At 46.6% G+C, this 13,361-nt stretch overlaps 1 protein-coding gene across 2 annotated transcripts; it reads left to right on the forward strand.

Annotated features, from left to right (window-relative positions):
• Positions 1 to 1,870: 1,870 nt before the first annotated feature.
• rusc1 (RUN and SH3 domain containing 1) lies at positions 1,871 to 12,840 on the forward strand. 2 transcript variants are annotated; one of them, XM_056444622.1, is made up of 11 exons: positions 1,871 to 3,129; positions 7,023 to 7,130; positions 7,239 to 7,315; positions 7,532 to 7,549; positions 7,807 to 7,981; positions 8,297 to 8,402; positions 8,569 to 8,615; positions 8,689 to 9,176; positions 9,263 to 9,498; positions 9,702 to 9,869; positions 10,281 to 12,840. In XM_056444622.1, exons 1-11 carry the CDS (start codon positions 1,992 to 1,994, stop codon positions 10,444 to 10,446), a joined length of 2,727 nt encoding a protein of 908 aa, XP_056300597.1. In that variant the 5' UTR covers positions 1,871 to 1,991; the 3' UTR covers positions 10,447 to 12,840. The 2 variants fall into 2 exon arrangements, with proteins under 2 accessions (XP_056300597.1, XP_056300599.1); XM_056444624.1 differs by lacking the exon at positions 7,532 to 7,549 and having other exon boundaries at positions 1,883 to 3,129.
• Positions 12,841 to 13,361: the final 521 nt, after the last annotated feature.

Consider the following 13,361-nt stretch of genomic DNA (forward strand, 5'->3'; position numbering starts at 1 on the left):
CGGGACCCAAGCCGCATGGCCCTGGTTTCCAGAGGGAGGACAAAAACATGAACACGATCGCCACGTCCTCCCCACGCCGGGCTACTAAAGCTCCCCCTGCATCCACCAGGACCAGGGTGGTAGTGCAGCCTCGAGCACCAGTAACCCAGTCCAGGTTTGGCTCACAGAAACAGGCTCCCACCCTCTCCAGACCAGCGAAGCCCAAACCCAAGAGTGCTCGTCCATCTGCGGCAACCAAGATTGCAGCAGCAGCAGCTCCACCTCCGCTTCCCTCCGTTCTCCCTCTTGACCCGAACTGCAACGAGCCGAGCCTCCCGTGTCTGTGCTGCGATGGCCGCTCCCCGCAAGACAATAACAGCATGTTCAACCATAACCACAATAACAACAACACCATCTCCATCAGACAGCAACTGCAGCTGCCCCCCCCTCCGGCCCCGTTGCTCCAGAGGAAGGATGGGAAAGGGGCCAAGGAGCATCCTCAGCCTCCCTCCCAAGCACAAGCCCAGCTGGAGGCCTCGGCCCACCCTGCTGCCAGTCTGGAAAATAAAGACAAGAATGCCGACGCAAGCGCCGATCTGGACAACAAGAAGAACGCAAAAGTAGAGGAAGAAGACGACAAGGAAGAGAGCAGTGGAGATTTTGATATTGATGATGGTGAAGAGGAGGCGGACAATGATGACGACGATGACGACACCCTGGTCCCCTCGTGCTGTGACTGTCCCTCCTCCCTCCTGGAGTTTTCGCTCTCCTCCTCTACCTCATCATCCTCCACTTCTATCAGCTCCTGCTCTGATCTGGAGTCTGACTGTGCAGATCAATCCAGCTCCATCTGCTCTTCTCACGACCAAGATAACCTGTCCCCCAAAGACCGCTCTCCCCCACAAGCTCCTGAATGCCAGCCTCCTGCATGTTCACCCCCATCCCTTCCTCTTAGCCGCAACCCCTTCGTCTTCGCGTCACATTCCCCAATGTCCCCTTACTCCTCAGATGAGGGCTACCCCTCTGCCCTGGACTCCCCTTCTCCTGACTACTTAGGGGTCAAAGGTGATTCTGAAGTCACCAAACAAGGTTTGCTTGACTTTTTAGAATCTGTCGGTGAATTTGGGAAAATGGAGCGCTTTAGCCAGGTGATCCAAGTGGCTCGTTGGGATCTGGAGGGGGAACAACACTGGGATGTTCTGAGGGATCGGCTAGATCACCTGGATCGCTTGGAGAAGGTGAACCGGGAGGTAAAACTGGTCTACATCGCCAGACTCCACGAGGAGGGATTTGATCTTGGAGATCTGGAGGAGCAGGATCTCTCAGATGTCATGGATGAAATGGGCAATATCAACATTCCCTGGAAGTTGTATAAAAGCGGCAGAGGAACGATGGGAGATTCTCAGGAGTTTTCAGATGCTGGGGTGGACCTCACTGCTCCATCAGACTGTGAGGATCCTCTCGCTCCTGATTCCCTCACCCGGTCTCCCGTCGAGCCGCCACCGAGACCCCCCAAACCTCCAGCACGTCATGCCAGCGTGAACTCTGACCTCCACACCTACATCAACATCAGTCGGGAGACTACCTCCATGGCTGTGTCCACTTCCCCCACATTGTCTACTTTTTCCCCTAACTCCTCATCCCCCACTTTCACCACTTTTAGGTGTGAGAAACCCCTACTTCCATCTCCTCCCTCTATTCCTCCACTTCCCACTTCTAAACTGGCCCCTTACCTCACTCTTTATACCACCCCTTCTCCACCTCCATCCATCCCCACCCCAACTCCTCCCATCCCTCCTCCTCGTAAGCGTCACCTTGCCAGGAAGGAGGCGCATAGGCTCGCTGCTCTCCAAGCCGAACAAGAGAAGACCCCCCTTTCCCTTCCTCCTCCCACCACACGTCCCCCACCTCTGCCTCTTCCGCCGGTCATCTCAATCTCCTCCTCATCTCCACCTGCCCTCCCTCCTCCCCCCTCCTTCCATGCACTGGATGTGGAGATTCGGAAGCTGTTGATGCTTGCTGGGTTAACTCAAGCTGAGCTCCTCAAACTCAGCCCAGAACTCGGTGTGTGTGTGGGAGGGTTGGAGGATGAGGTCGATGGAGATCACGTTATCTCGTCCAGGTCTGGGGAGCTACACGAGTTCAGACTAAAAGATCGGAACGAGATGAAGGAATGTGACACAGAGTTGATGTCTAGAGACAGATGGAGAAGCAGAGGCAAGATGGAGGGAGATCGAAGAGCAGGTATAGCTGAAGATGACAAAATGAACGAGGGGAGCACACAAATAACCACCTCTTTTCCTGAGATGGCAAGGATGAAGAAGAGGAGCAGCGGTCTGACCTCTGACCCTTACTACAACACTGGTTTGAGCAATACACAAGAAACCAAAATGAAAAATGTGAGCTTTGAGTCTTTCCGGTATCCTGCCGAGGTACTAGATTCACCTCCCCCCCCTCCTCCACCTCGTCCCTTACCCCCAATCCCCCCATCTGTGCCCCACCACGAAAGCAGCACTCTCCAGGCTAACTCTGCACAGCCTGAGCGATTTGATTGGCTCATAGCATTCACACCTGACAGTGAAGCCCGACCACAGCATCCATCCCTGACAGTGAGAAAATGTCATTTAGAGAATCAAAAGAAGCTCAGTTCTTCAGGGTCGTCAACAGGGTCAGCGCCAAAGGTTACGACTTTTAAAGAGATGCGGTACCGCAACAAGAGCACCTTCCTCCCAACACAGGTGATCACCGATCCAGACCCTGACCCGACGGTTATCACTCCAGATGCAGATATACTGTACAACCTGAGGTGGAGAAGAGAGATGGTAGGCGGCGATGGCAACCAATGGGAGTACACCTCTCAGGCTCAGGCCTTCTTTATGCAGCCGCCACCAGCTCTCACCTCAATGGCCGCTCTGAAGGAAATGCTGCAGAGAGCCGACGAGGAGGGTAGACAACCGGAGCTGTGCCCATCACAGAAGATCGGCTGCTCGGTCAGCGACAGCAGCCTGTGGGCCATCGGCAGAGAATGGGAGGGTGAAAAGGTTAAGAAGGATGAAAAGGAAGGGAAAGAAGAAGAAGAGGAGGGGAAGATGGCGGTGGAACTGAGAGGACAAGCCGACGGCAGAAGAACTTTGGAAACAAGAACTACAGGTGAGTGGGAATTAGCATGATGATGCAAATGATAATAAAGAAGTCAGATTATTTTACTGACAGGGGAAGGGGTCAGCCATGCATGCAGTGTTGTGTGTGCATGGGGGAAAATATACACATCAAACTAAATCAGTGTAATTTGAACGACAGAACCGATCTGGGATGGGCAGATGATGGACAGAAAGAGATGCACAAATAACATCGTTGGACAGTAGAATAAAAAGAAACCCAGAGTGACTCGTATATGGATATGATAAAGAGAACGACAGTGGAGAGATGGAGGACGAGCATGAGTGACAGAAAGAAACGATACTCTATGTGATGGATAAATGGTGGCAGGGGATAAACAGAGGGTGGTTGTAGATGAGGGAAGCTAAAAAGACAGAGGAAGCTGCAAAGGGAACACGAGCAAGAGAGAGACGGAGGGAGAAAGATGTTGAGGGGAGTAATATGAGGAGAAAGAGGCGGTTGGAAACTTTCCAGACAGTTTTTCCTGCACTGGTTATCAAAGTGTGATGTCATCATGGCCTTATTCAATTATTCATCCACTCTTTAGACCAACGGGGAGGGGTATAATGGAGTGCCCACTGAGCTCACCACCTTTCTACTCTGTCTTTTTACCTTCAACTTCTCTTTTCTTTCTAAACTCTGCGTCTTAGAAAGAAAAGTATTCCTCTTTCTCTGCCGCTTCACTCGTTTAAATCACATCTGTTTGTATGCTCTTTTTATCTTTCGGTCTACCCTGTCTCTCTGCTTCCACCACTTTTGATCCCTAGAGTGGCACAAGATCAAGTTACTTATCTCTTTCAGTGCTGCAGTGGGCTACAACTACTAAGGGTTAGATTGTCGGTCAGGTGTATGTTTCATATTTTCCATCAATCAGCTGCTAAAAGCAGTTATCTTATTGTGTATTTACTTGGGCATTATTTAACCTTCGCTTTCTGATTATGAACATCGCAGAACTTCTAGTGATGTATAGCCTATGCTGCAGGAGTTTCCCTCAGAAACCACTGCAACAGCCAGAAATAGGTGTGTACACCTTTAAGAGACCAAGGGGTGGATCTAAGAATATGGACCAATTGCTGAAAGCTAGTGTCAGACAAATAGGAAGTGTGTGTTTAGTACAGTTCATAGACAACGCAAGTCAAACCCAGGTATGCTTGCTTTCTAGCTCTTTGTGTATAGTCTAGCAGTCTGTCTCAGGCAATTGAGTAATGAATGGTTGTAGAAACCAGCTGTGAATGTCCACAGAGACAGACATGGTGAGAGAGCAGCACGGACAGAAGTCTGCTAACTGTTGACTGACTCAGCATTACGCTGTGTGCTGGAGGGGAGGAGGGAGAGAGAGGTAGAAAACAAACGGCACAGAAGAGAAGAAGAGAAGGTGATGGTGGCACTGCAGTACATTACCAAAGACTGTGCTATACTCTTACTTAATATTCATAACTCTAAATACAAGTATGAAATGAAAGTGAAACCAGATGCTGTAAAGAAAGCTCACATTGAAATGTGATGAATATATGCAATTGATGGAGGCATTTTAATTCATGGTGTCTTCGGTGGGGATGAAGTGTTTGAATGCCAGCGTGTCAAAGCCTCTCAAATGAAAGACTGGTTATTGCCATTCATAAATCAACTCCATTGACTGTCATGCACTGTCGATCAACTGTTGTGACTTAAATACTGCATTACTGCATGACGTTACATGATGATGATTTCTGCTGGAATACACTCATGAATGTGCATTTTTCTCTCGACAGACACTAACATTTTCTGCATCTCTCTCTCCTTCCCATTTCTCTGCCACATCTTTTTTGGTTGTTTTAATCTTCCTTGTTTTTCTCACCCATCCATCCCATTCTGTTATTTCCATTGTTTGTCCATGGCTCCACTTTGCTCCCTCATATCGCTCTGGTCGTGCGCTTGTCCTCTCCATCACTTTTCTTATATATATCTTTTGGCCTTTTTATCCTTTCCAATAAGCAGTTTCCTCCCCACCATTGTCCCTCGCCCAACCCTATTTCCTCCACACTGCCCTCCCTTCCTATCGCCCAGGCTACTGTAACGCCCAACCCTTTGCAGATCCCAGACCCCACAGACATATCGGCAGAGAGTCCAGAGACAAACACTGTAAAACACAGAGGGCCCCTTCTCCCGGCCCAGCTTGTATCCACAGAGATGATCCCAGCACTGATATAAACTCTGTCTTAAACTATGAATCTCTGGATGATGTCGGTGCAAACTCTCCTTGTGATTATGGGGATACCTTTAACACACACGGGGACCTTTCATCTGACTCTATCTGTCATTTTGACTCTCTATACCGCAGTGACACACACACTAAGTCAGACACACCTGTCGGAGGCCCCAAAGAGGCGGCAGGCTGCACGACCCCGTATAAGAACATAGATGTCATGATGGAGTATTCAAACGGTATCAGTGCTATGGACTCGCTGTACTCAATAAAGCGCACAAACTCACACACGGATCACAACAGCAACACGGCCAGGACGTCGAAGGAGCTTCCTCCTCTTCCTACATATTACTTGTACCACCCCAAAAACTGCCCTCTGCACAGGGGTGCCCCTCCTCGCCTCTCCCCTATCGGCGCCCTCTCCCCTCCCCAGCGATCCGGTCCGCCCCCTCCAGGCACAGAAGGCTACTGCCTCAACTCCCCGCTTTTCCCCCGCTCTCACACCTTGCCTGCCCTCGCTGCTCCCCTCTACTATCCAAACCTCTACCCTCCTTTACTGCCAAGGGCACCCGCCCTACCCCCAAAACTCCACCAGGCTCCTCCGCAGTCACGCGTGACGAGTAAGATTTATCTCTCTCCCTCTTATGCACTCTCTCTCTCTGTGTCATCTTGCTTGCGTGCATGTCTGTCTGTCCTTTTGATCTGTTTCTGTCTTTGTTCCCTGCCCTGGATAGAGTGGCTCTCAGACTAATGTCACTTTCTTGACCCGGGGGATTTGCAGATTTGAAAGAACGAGGGAACTCTAGCTGTTTTATGTATCAGGAAGCCCTGCAGGTCATCTGGTACGTCTCATCTGCACTGCTCTTTCAAATCTGCAAAGGGCCTTCAGAGGGGTGGCAGCTGTTCCTGTCACAGGGTTTCTAGAGTTGCCCTCATCGCTCTCTCTCTCTCTCTCTCTCTCTCTCTCTCTCTGTTCTCGTCTCCCTCTCTCTGTCTTTGTGTTGGTCTCGTCTCTGTGTTGTTTCTGTCTTGCACGATTTGTTGAAATGGACACGCGCATTTCATGCCAGACACAACCCAAGTGACTTGTTTATAATATGTTATGTCATTTCAAGACAATGTAAGTTTAACTTTATTATCTTGATGTACATTTGGGACAATTTGCAAAGTAATTAAGGTTCACTGCATCCCGTTCATTATAGGAATGTATTTATATAACTAGTTTATATAAATAATTGTAAACCTGTACATGACACCTGCCCTTTGAACGTGAATGTAATTGGATCCGACCCGACTGATGCTGTAGCTTATACTACTGTGTCGCCCCTCTCTCCGTAGTTCCTCCTGTGTATGCTTATAATAAGTATGTGTGAGTGTGTTTGCGTGTGAGTCAAGATTAATGCATGGGACCCTGTTCATCCCTGCAGCATACAGAACGTTGTCTTTGCAGATCCAGATGTTGAAAGCTCACCTCAGCCAACCAATATTTACTTGATGTCTGTTTGTATGCAGCAGCACCGTCTGCTTTTATCTGCCCTCTCCGGTGCTCCTCATTGCTTAGTTGCTCCTATAACACACTTTTTTTTGTTATGATATTTATATTCATATATATTTATGTCTGTAGTAACTCATTTAGCTTCTGTTGAATTTGTATCTTTTTCATTCAAACCATAGTAACTAATAGCTCTTTTGCTGTCAGCTGTTCGCAGTGTCTCATTCGCTGGCTCTGTTCAGAGGACAGAGACTTCCTGGATGGGCGAAGATGTGAAGCTGGGCCTGTCCTCTCTGGTCCTGCAGGACAAAAAAGGTGTGCGTGTGTGTGTACCTGTGTGTGTGTGTCTGTGTGTCTGTGTATCCGTGTCCCTGATGTCTAGAGCTCTTGCAGTTTAACCAAAGACATCGTTCCTCCCTCCAGCTCTGGTCAGTGCGGTCAGTGTGGCCGTGGAAGCCATCTTGGCCCAGTTCAGCTCTTCTCGGACTGCCGTCCAGAAGGTCAGTCACTGCTAAATTCACGTCACCAGTGGAATTTCCAATAAAATGATTAAGTTTTTTGTTTGTTTGTTTGTTTCATTAACGAGAAATGTTTTGTCTCACGTTACTCTTGAGACTAAAAGAATATAGTTTTTAATTGATTATTTATCTTTAAAAATGCTTTCCCTCCCGCCCTTTTTGTTCTGACTCTATATATGTTGTTCCGTCTCTCCTCAGTCTCTCTCAGTTAACAAGGTACTAGAATATCCTTAGATAACCCAATCTAGTAGTCTTATTAAATTCTTTGTAAACTAACTCCAACCGCCCAACTCATGTCTATTCACATCATACACGCCCTCATCGCTCCTTTTCTCTCCACCATCCATTTATGTGTCCCATTTTCTTTTCCTCTCTCTTTCTTGAGTCATCCTTGTTGTTCTTTTCTCCTGTCTGTCTCTATCCCTGCACATATTCCTCCTCTCCTTCCCCCTCCTCTCCTCTCCCTTCCCTAGGCCTTATCAGGAGACAGCAGTATAAATCCATCTCTGGGCCGTCTGGTGCTGCAGTGTCTCTGCCCCGCCCTGCACAGCTTTCTGACCGATGGCTTGAAACCTCACCAGAGTGACGTGATTGCAGGCAGGAGGCCAAATTCAGCCTGGGGTCTGGTCCAGGCCTCGTCCAGACCAGGTAGTGCTCCAAAGAATTGTTGAAAAATGTGAATGTATAGACTTGGATATTAAGGATTTGATATTGGTTGTTTTTTTCCCCCTGGTTGATAATTATAAGCTATGGGTTTTTCTCTTCCTTTCCCACACATCAGTCTGTACTTGTTGATTTTAATGTCTAAAATGCTGAATAACAGGATGCAGCTATCGATTGGCTTATGAATGCCAAGTTGCACTGTTAATTTTCGCAGACCTATGTTAGTTTCTCTGTTGATCCCTCTCTCACTCTCTCTCTCTCTGTATATTTTCTCTTCTTCCTCTCAATCTACTTTTAAAGGTCCTAAAACTCAAGTGTTGTTCAACCTACAACTTTGTGTTGGAGAGCTGCCTCAGCTCCGACAGAGCAAACACAGGTTCAACGCATTCCTCCTCGGTCTTCTGAAGTGAGTCACGGCTCCTCGTCTACACTGGCAGCATGCAGTGCTCAAATCAGTTGTTCACAAATATATATATATATATATATATTTTGCTCTCATTATATTTTTATTTTCCCACACATGTTCTCTTTGGATCCTCAAATTTCCTAATGACATTTTTTTCTTCTTCTAGTACCAAGCTTCTTGATTTCTGGCTGTCTCACCTTCAGTCTTGCAGTGGTAAGTTCCCATCACTTCCTTCTCATTCTTGTGTACATGCATGTGCTTTACCGTGATCTCTCTTTTCTCTCAGATGTGCTAGAGACATATTACCGCCCCTCCTCCTTTATGCATCTGTCGCTGACCGCCTGCCAGCCTCTGTTCGAGGAGCTGCTCCTCGTGTTGCAGCCTCTGAGCCTGCTGACCTTCAACCTCGACCTGCTCTTCCAGCACCACCATTTAGAGCCAGACAGTCACACTCCAGAAATCCTGAGTAAAACGTGTCAGGATGCTGGAGTCCAGCAGTCAACAGAGAGGTCAAAATCCAAAATTACAAGCTGCAGATATATTGAAAGCCTCTCAGGAGTAGACTTTGGAAGCCCAGAAGATCGGGCGGCCAAAGAACAATTGTCAGCAGTGAGTAATCCACAGAATGGAGTACCAGGGGAGTCCAACCATAGCAGTGCTGCACCCAAAAAAGCTTCCATCACTCCTCAGCTGTTGTGGGTTCAGGAGAAGAATATTGGAGACTTCCCTCTTCCTAATATTGAGGAGGACAGCCTCACTCAGCAGGCAGGACAGGTACTCACCTTTGTGTGGCTGTTCAGTGTTTGTAATCAAATATGTTGTCTGTGGTCCTGCAGAGCTGACACTTCTGTTAATCATAGGTGATCCAGCAGGGATGGGGGGCTGTGGTGCGCTGGGGAGGCAAACTGAGCCAGAACCTGTCAGAGCTGAACCTGAAAAAGGAAGAGGTAAAGATGGATCTGTCGGACCTCCAGGCCCAAGCAGGGAGTGACTTTGCTCCGGTCAGCAGTGGCGCTCAGGTTCCTTGGGGTTTGGGGAGGCTCTTTGGAGCCTCGAAAGGCCTCAGCAGCCCAGAAGGTCACACATCAGCAACCAGGTTAGCCACTGAATTTAACACCTAACTGATTTACTTTTCTTAGGCTAGAGAAAAAAGTTATGCATTTAGGAATTCAACTGCTGTAGTGACATTAAGAAACTCTAAAGTCACTGTTGTACTTGAACGGTGACTGTGTGTGATTCCTCACTGCGATTCTGTCCCACACTCTGTTCCTCTCGACCTCTTTGTGTCCGTCCCCGAAGGCGTCCCTCTCAGTGGCTGGCCCCTGGTGTCACTGCACTGACACGAATGGTGAGCAGCAACTCCACTCCGACAATAAGGAGGGGCCCAGAGCCCGAGGGGGAAAGCGAGCCAGAGTCAGAGAAGGAGGTTGACACCCTGGAGATGAAGGACAAACCCCGACCGCTCAGGTACAAAGGACATAAAGTGACAGTGATGGTTGGTGATTTGGAGTTATGCCGTTTGTTCTTTTCATAATGTTCGTTGACTTTTTGGGATGTTTTCATCTAAAGTTTTGACCAGATCTTACTTATTTTACCTTTTTAAATATGAGCTTATGAAACCAACTTGCCTTTGTCTGGGTTTCTAGTTGTGACATGTTTTTCCCCTTTAAAAAAAAAATGACTTCTCTCCCGACTCCCATCCAAGAGCACCAGTGGGTGTAGTCAACACCAGAAATGCTCCTGTTGTCTTTTTCGTCTGTGAAAGACTATAATTGGTGATTCACCATCAACACTGCATTGTGACTCATCCGGGGTTCGTATCATATGTTGTCTGTGGAGACCACTGTAGCTGAGATGATCGCTGCCGTCTGTCCTCAGGTCTGTACGGACGCTGTGTGACCACTCCGGAGCGGGTTCGGAGCTGAGCTTCCGCAAAGGTGAAGAACTGGTGGTGTTGGGAGGAGTCGATCAGGACTGGATTCGCTGTCGTCAGGGAGACAAAGAGGGACTGGTACCTTTTGGCTACACCTCCCTCATCATGTGACTTCGCTTCCGTAACTGCTGCACTCAATCAATAAAAAAATTCAAATAAATATATATATATATATTTTGGGCGAGTGTTGAGAGGTTGTGGTCAGGCTTCACTACTCTGAAAGGGATATTTCCCGCTTTCTCGGTTCGAGTTTGAGTTGAGTGCATAACACCATCTGTTGTGCTTTACGTGCATCACGAGCAGCCTGCAGCCCTCCCTTTATGAACATATGGGAGTTTTTTCCCTCATCACAATCCACCTAGTTTGGTAGCATTAAACTAATGGATGTTGGCAGCAGGAATGCAGCAGATGCTGGGAAATAATGACTCAAGTCAAACTTCAATCATTTCATACTGAAAGACCTTTGATCTTGGAGTGAAGTATCCCTTCAACATGTTCTTTCCTCATTGTCGGCCTTCCTTGTCAGCCGCTGATCTGAAAATGATCCCAGTGCAACTTCTGCCCAGTCAACAACTTGCAGATGTGAGTGCTTTCAGATCAGAGGCTGCTCGTCGCGAGGAGGCGACAGTCGACAGCCTGGTAGTCGCCACGTCGATATCTCGCGGCTGGCAGGTTGTCGAGTGGAGAAAGGAAGTGAGAGGACTGGGCCGTAGCTCCTGTTGCATACTGCGTAGTAATGTAGTGAATTGTAGCTGTGTAGATCTGTGTTGACCTTTCACCCCTATTGACCTCTCACCTTTATCGCCTGGTTCATGTGTGTTTGACAAGTTTCTGCTTCTATATTTGACTGTATAAATATACATACAAAATATATATAGGTATATAAATTGAGATTGATATTACCAAGATAGATAGACAGATGGATGAACAAGAGAAAGCAGATAGTAAAACCCAAGCAGCAGCTTAATACTGTGGCCACATTGAGGAAGTGGATGAGTCAAAATAATGGATTTTACATCTGTAACTTCACACATGCATTAGGTGGTTGTCATACATGCGAAACAAAACTGTTTGTTTAAGTATGAAATCCAGTATCTTCCCTCCTGTTTGCTTCATGTATTGCTATCAGTCTTGACATCATATCCATACAGTTATTAGATCTAGCCTCATGCCTTTAACACTGTATGCATTGTAATGTGCCATGAATGCTTTGAATGAATTCTAGAAAATATCTATCTGTCCATCCCGCACAGCTCCAGAAGATAATATCAAACAAAAGCAATCTGCAGCTTATCTCCCAACTCATCCAGGACCTCAAGGGGCCAACACGAGTCAAAGTAAACACTTCACAAAACTATGCTCAGCTCTTGCTCAACACTATCTGACCTGAAACTCAATGCAGTGAGAAAATCCCAGATGTTTTTATGATGTGTTCATAAATGCTACTGTAACCTCACCTCATACCTCAGCTGTTGTACTTACCTGAACCCTTCCTGACATGTTTGCTCATCATAATCATTGGTATTAATGATAGTGGTAGTAGAAGTGGTCGTGGTGGAAGTGAGAAATTGATTCTAGCCACATCACTTTATGTCATATATATATTAGTTATTCTCTAGATTTTGTATTGATGACTATGCATATGGTTAAATGTACAACTAACAGCCTTTTTGTTTGTTTTAAACTAGGTTTTGATTTGATGTTGACACGTTAAGCCTAAAACAATAGCTTAGATAGTTAAACTTAATATAAAAGAAAGGTTGACACTAAAGGACCTCCATGTAATACAGCAGGAACGTTTCATTGCTATTGATCAATCAGGGAAAATCAGTTCTTCAAAGTGTCCTCGTTTTATTGGGTCAATGCCATGTAGCATGACTTTACAGTCGCTATGGCAACTGTCCAGTAGCATTTAATTGAACCAGTGCTTATAACTTATGATACAATGCCATCCAATTGATAACACCTGGGTGTTAACAAGAAATAGTTTCTCGATAAAGATGAAATATCAGTTGACAGATTCAATTGTTTATATTTTTTGGTTTGTTTATTTGTGAGATTCTGGTCGAAATGCATTTGTTAGAAAGCTGTTAATTTATTGGATGTACTAACTATTGATCTATTGAAGTTTCTGAAAGGAAAAGCTCTATCTGACCCATCTAGTGTCTCTCTATCTATCTGGGTGTGTGTGCATGCATGTGAGTGTGTGAGTGCACACATGGCAGTGAAATCAGAGATGAGTGTGAGCACATCGGTGTGTCTGCACATCCTGCACTTTGAGAGTGTGTGTGTGTGTGTGTGTGTGTGCGCCTGTGTCTTGTGTGTAACAAAGAGATGTGTACCTCCCTCTCCTCCTCCTCTTTCTCTCTGGTGTCATGTAGCCTGTAGACATCCCTGTGTCCTACTATTGCATATAGTTCAGTGCCCCTCTAGTGTCAGTCACTGTCAAACTCCTGCATGTGCTTGTTTGTAAATACACCAAATAAATGATCAGTATAAACCAAACCTGGGCAGCTGTTTGTCATATTTTAGCGCTTAACTTAAAACCCCTATTAATCAGAGTTGTATACGTTAAACCATCATGGAATAATGTATAAGATGCCTCAATCAGAATTATATATGTCACTATATGTCCTGTATTTGTATCTGAAATGTGACCGGAAACTACCTCCATGGGTCAGATTGCAAAGGAAGTCAACACTGTGACACCAAACTCCACGTTGTCCCTTTTCCGTTCATACGGTAGATTTCTATCACTTCTTGGTTGAGTAAAAAAAGAAAAGAAAAAAAGTTCGAAGATGCCCTCGGATGTTGTGAAGGGCGGAAAGAGGGGAATAAATCTCTGGAATGAGCTGCAGCCCTCCCCCATCTTGTAAACGTGTTCCTTTGATAGCGTCCTCCATTGTGGGTCATTATGGAGGACAACACAGTGGGAGATGTATTTCTAACACCACTAGATAGCACTGTCAGCTCAACCTGATGGAAATCACTGCAGTAACCTCCCAAAACACACGGCAAGGGAAGCC

This window comes from Pseudoliparis swirei, chromosome 22 (assembly GCF_029220125.1).
Source record: "Pseudoliparis swirei isolate HS2019 ecotype Mariana Trench chromosome 22, NWPU_hadal_v1, whole genome shotgun sequence".
NCBI lineage: Eukaryota > Metazoa > Chordata > Actinopteri > Perciformes > Liparidae > Pseudoliparis > Pseudoliparis swirei.

Excerpts from the sequence above, each read along its gene's own strand:
- rusc1 (XM_056444622.1), top strand. The coding sequence starts at position 1,992 with ATGCTTGCTGGGTTAACTCAAGCTGAGCTCCTCAAACTCAGCCCAGAA. Across the intron at positions 8,403-8,568 it reads TTCCTCCTCGGTCTTCTGAA|TACCAAGCTTCTTGATTTCT; the intron begins GTGAGTCACGGC and ends TTCTTCTTCTAG. Across the intron at positions 9,177-9,262 it reads TCACTCAGCAGGCAGGACAG|GTGATCCAGCAGGGATGGGG; the intron begins GTACTCACCTTT and ends TGTTAATCATAG.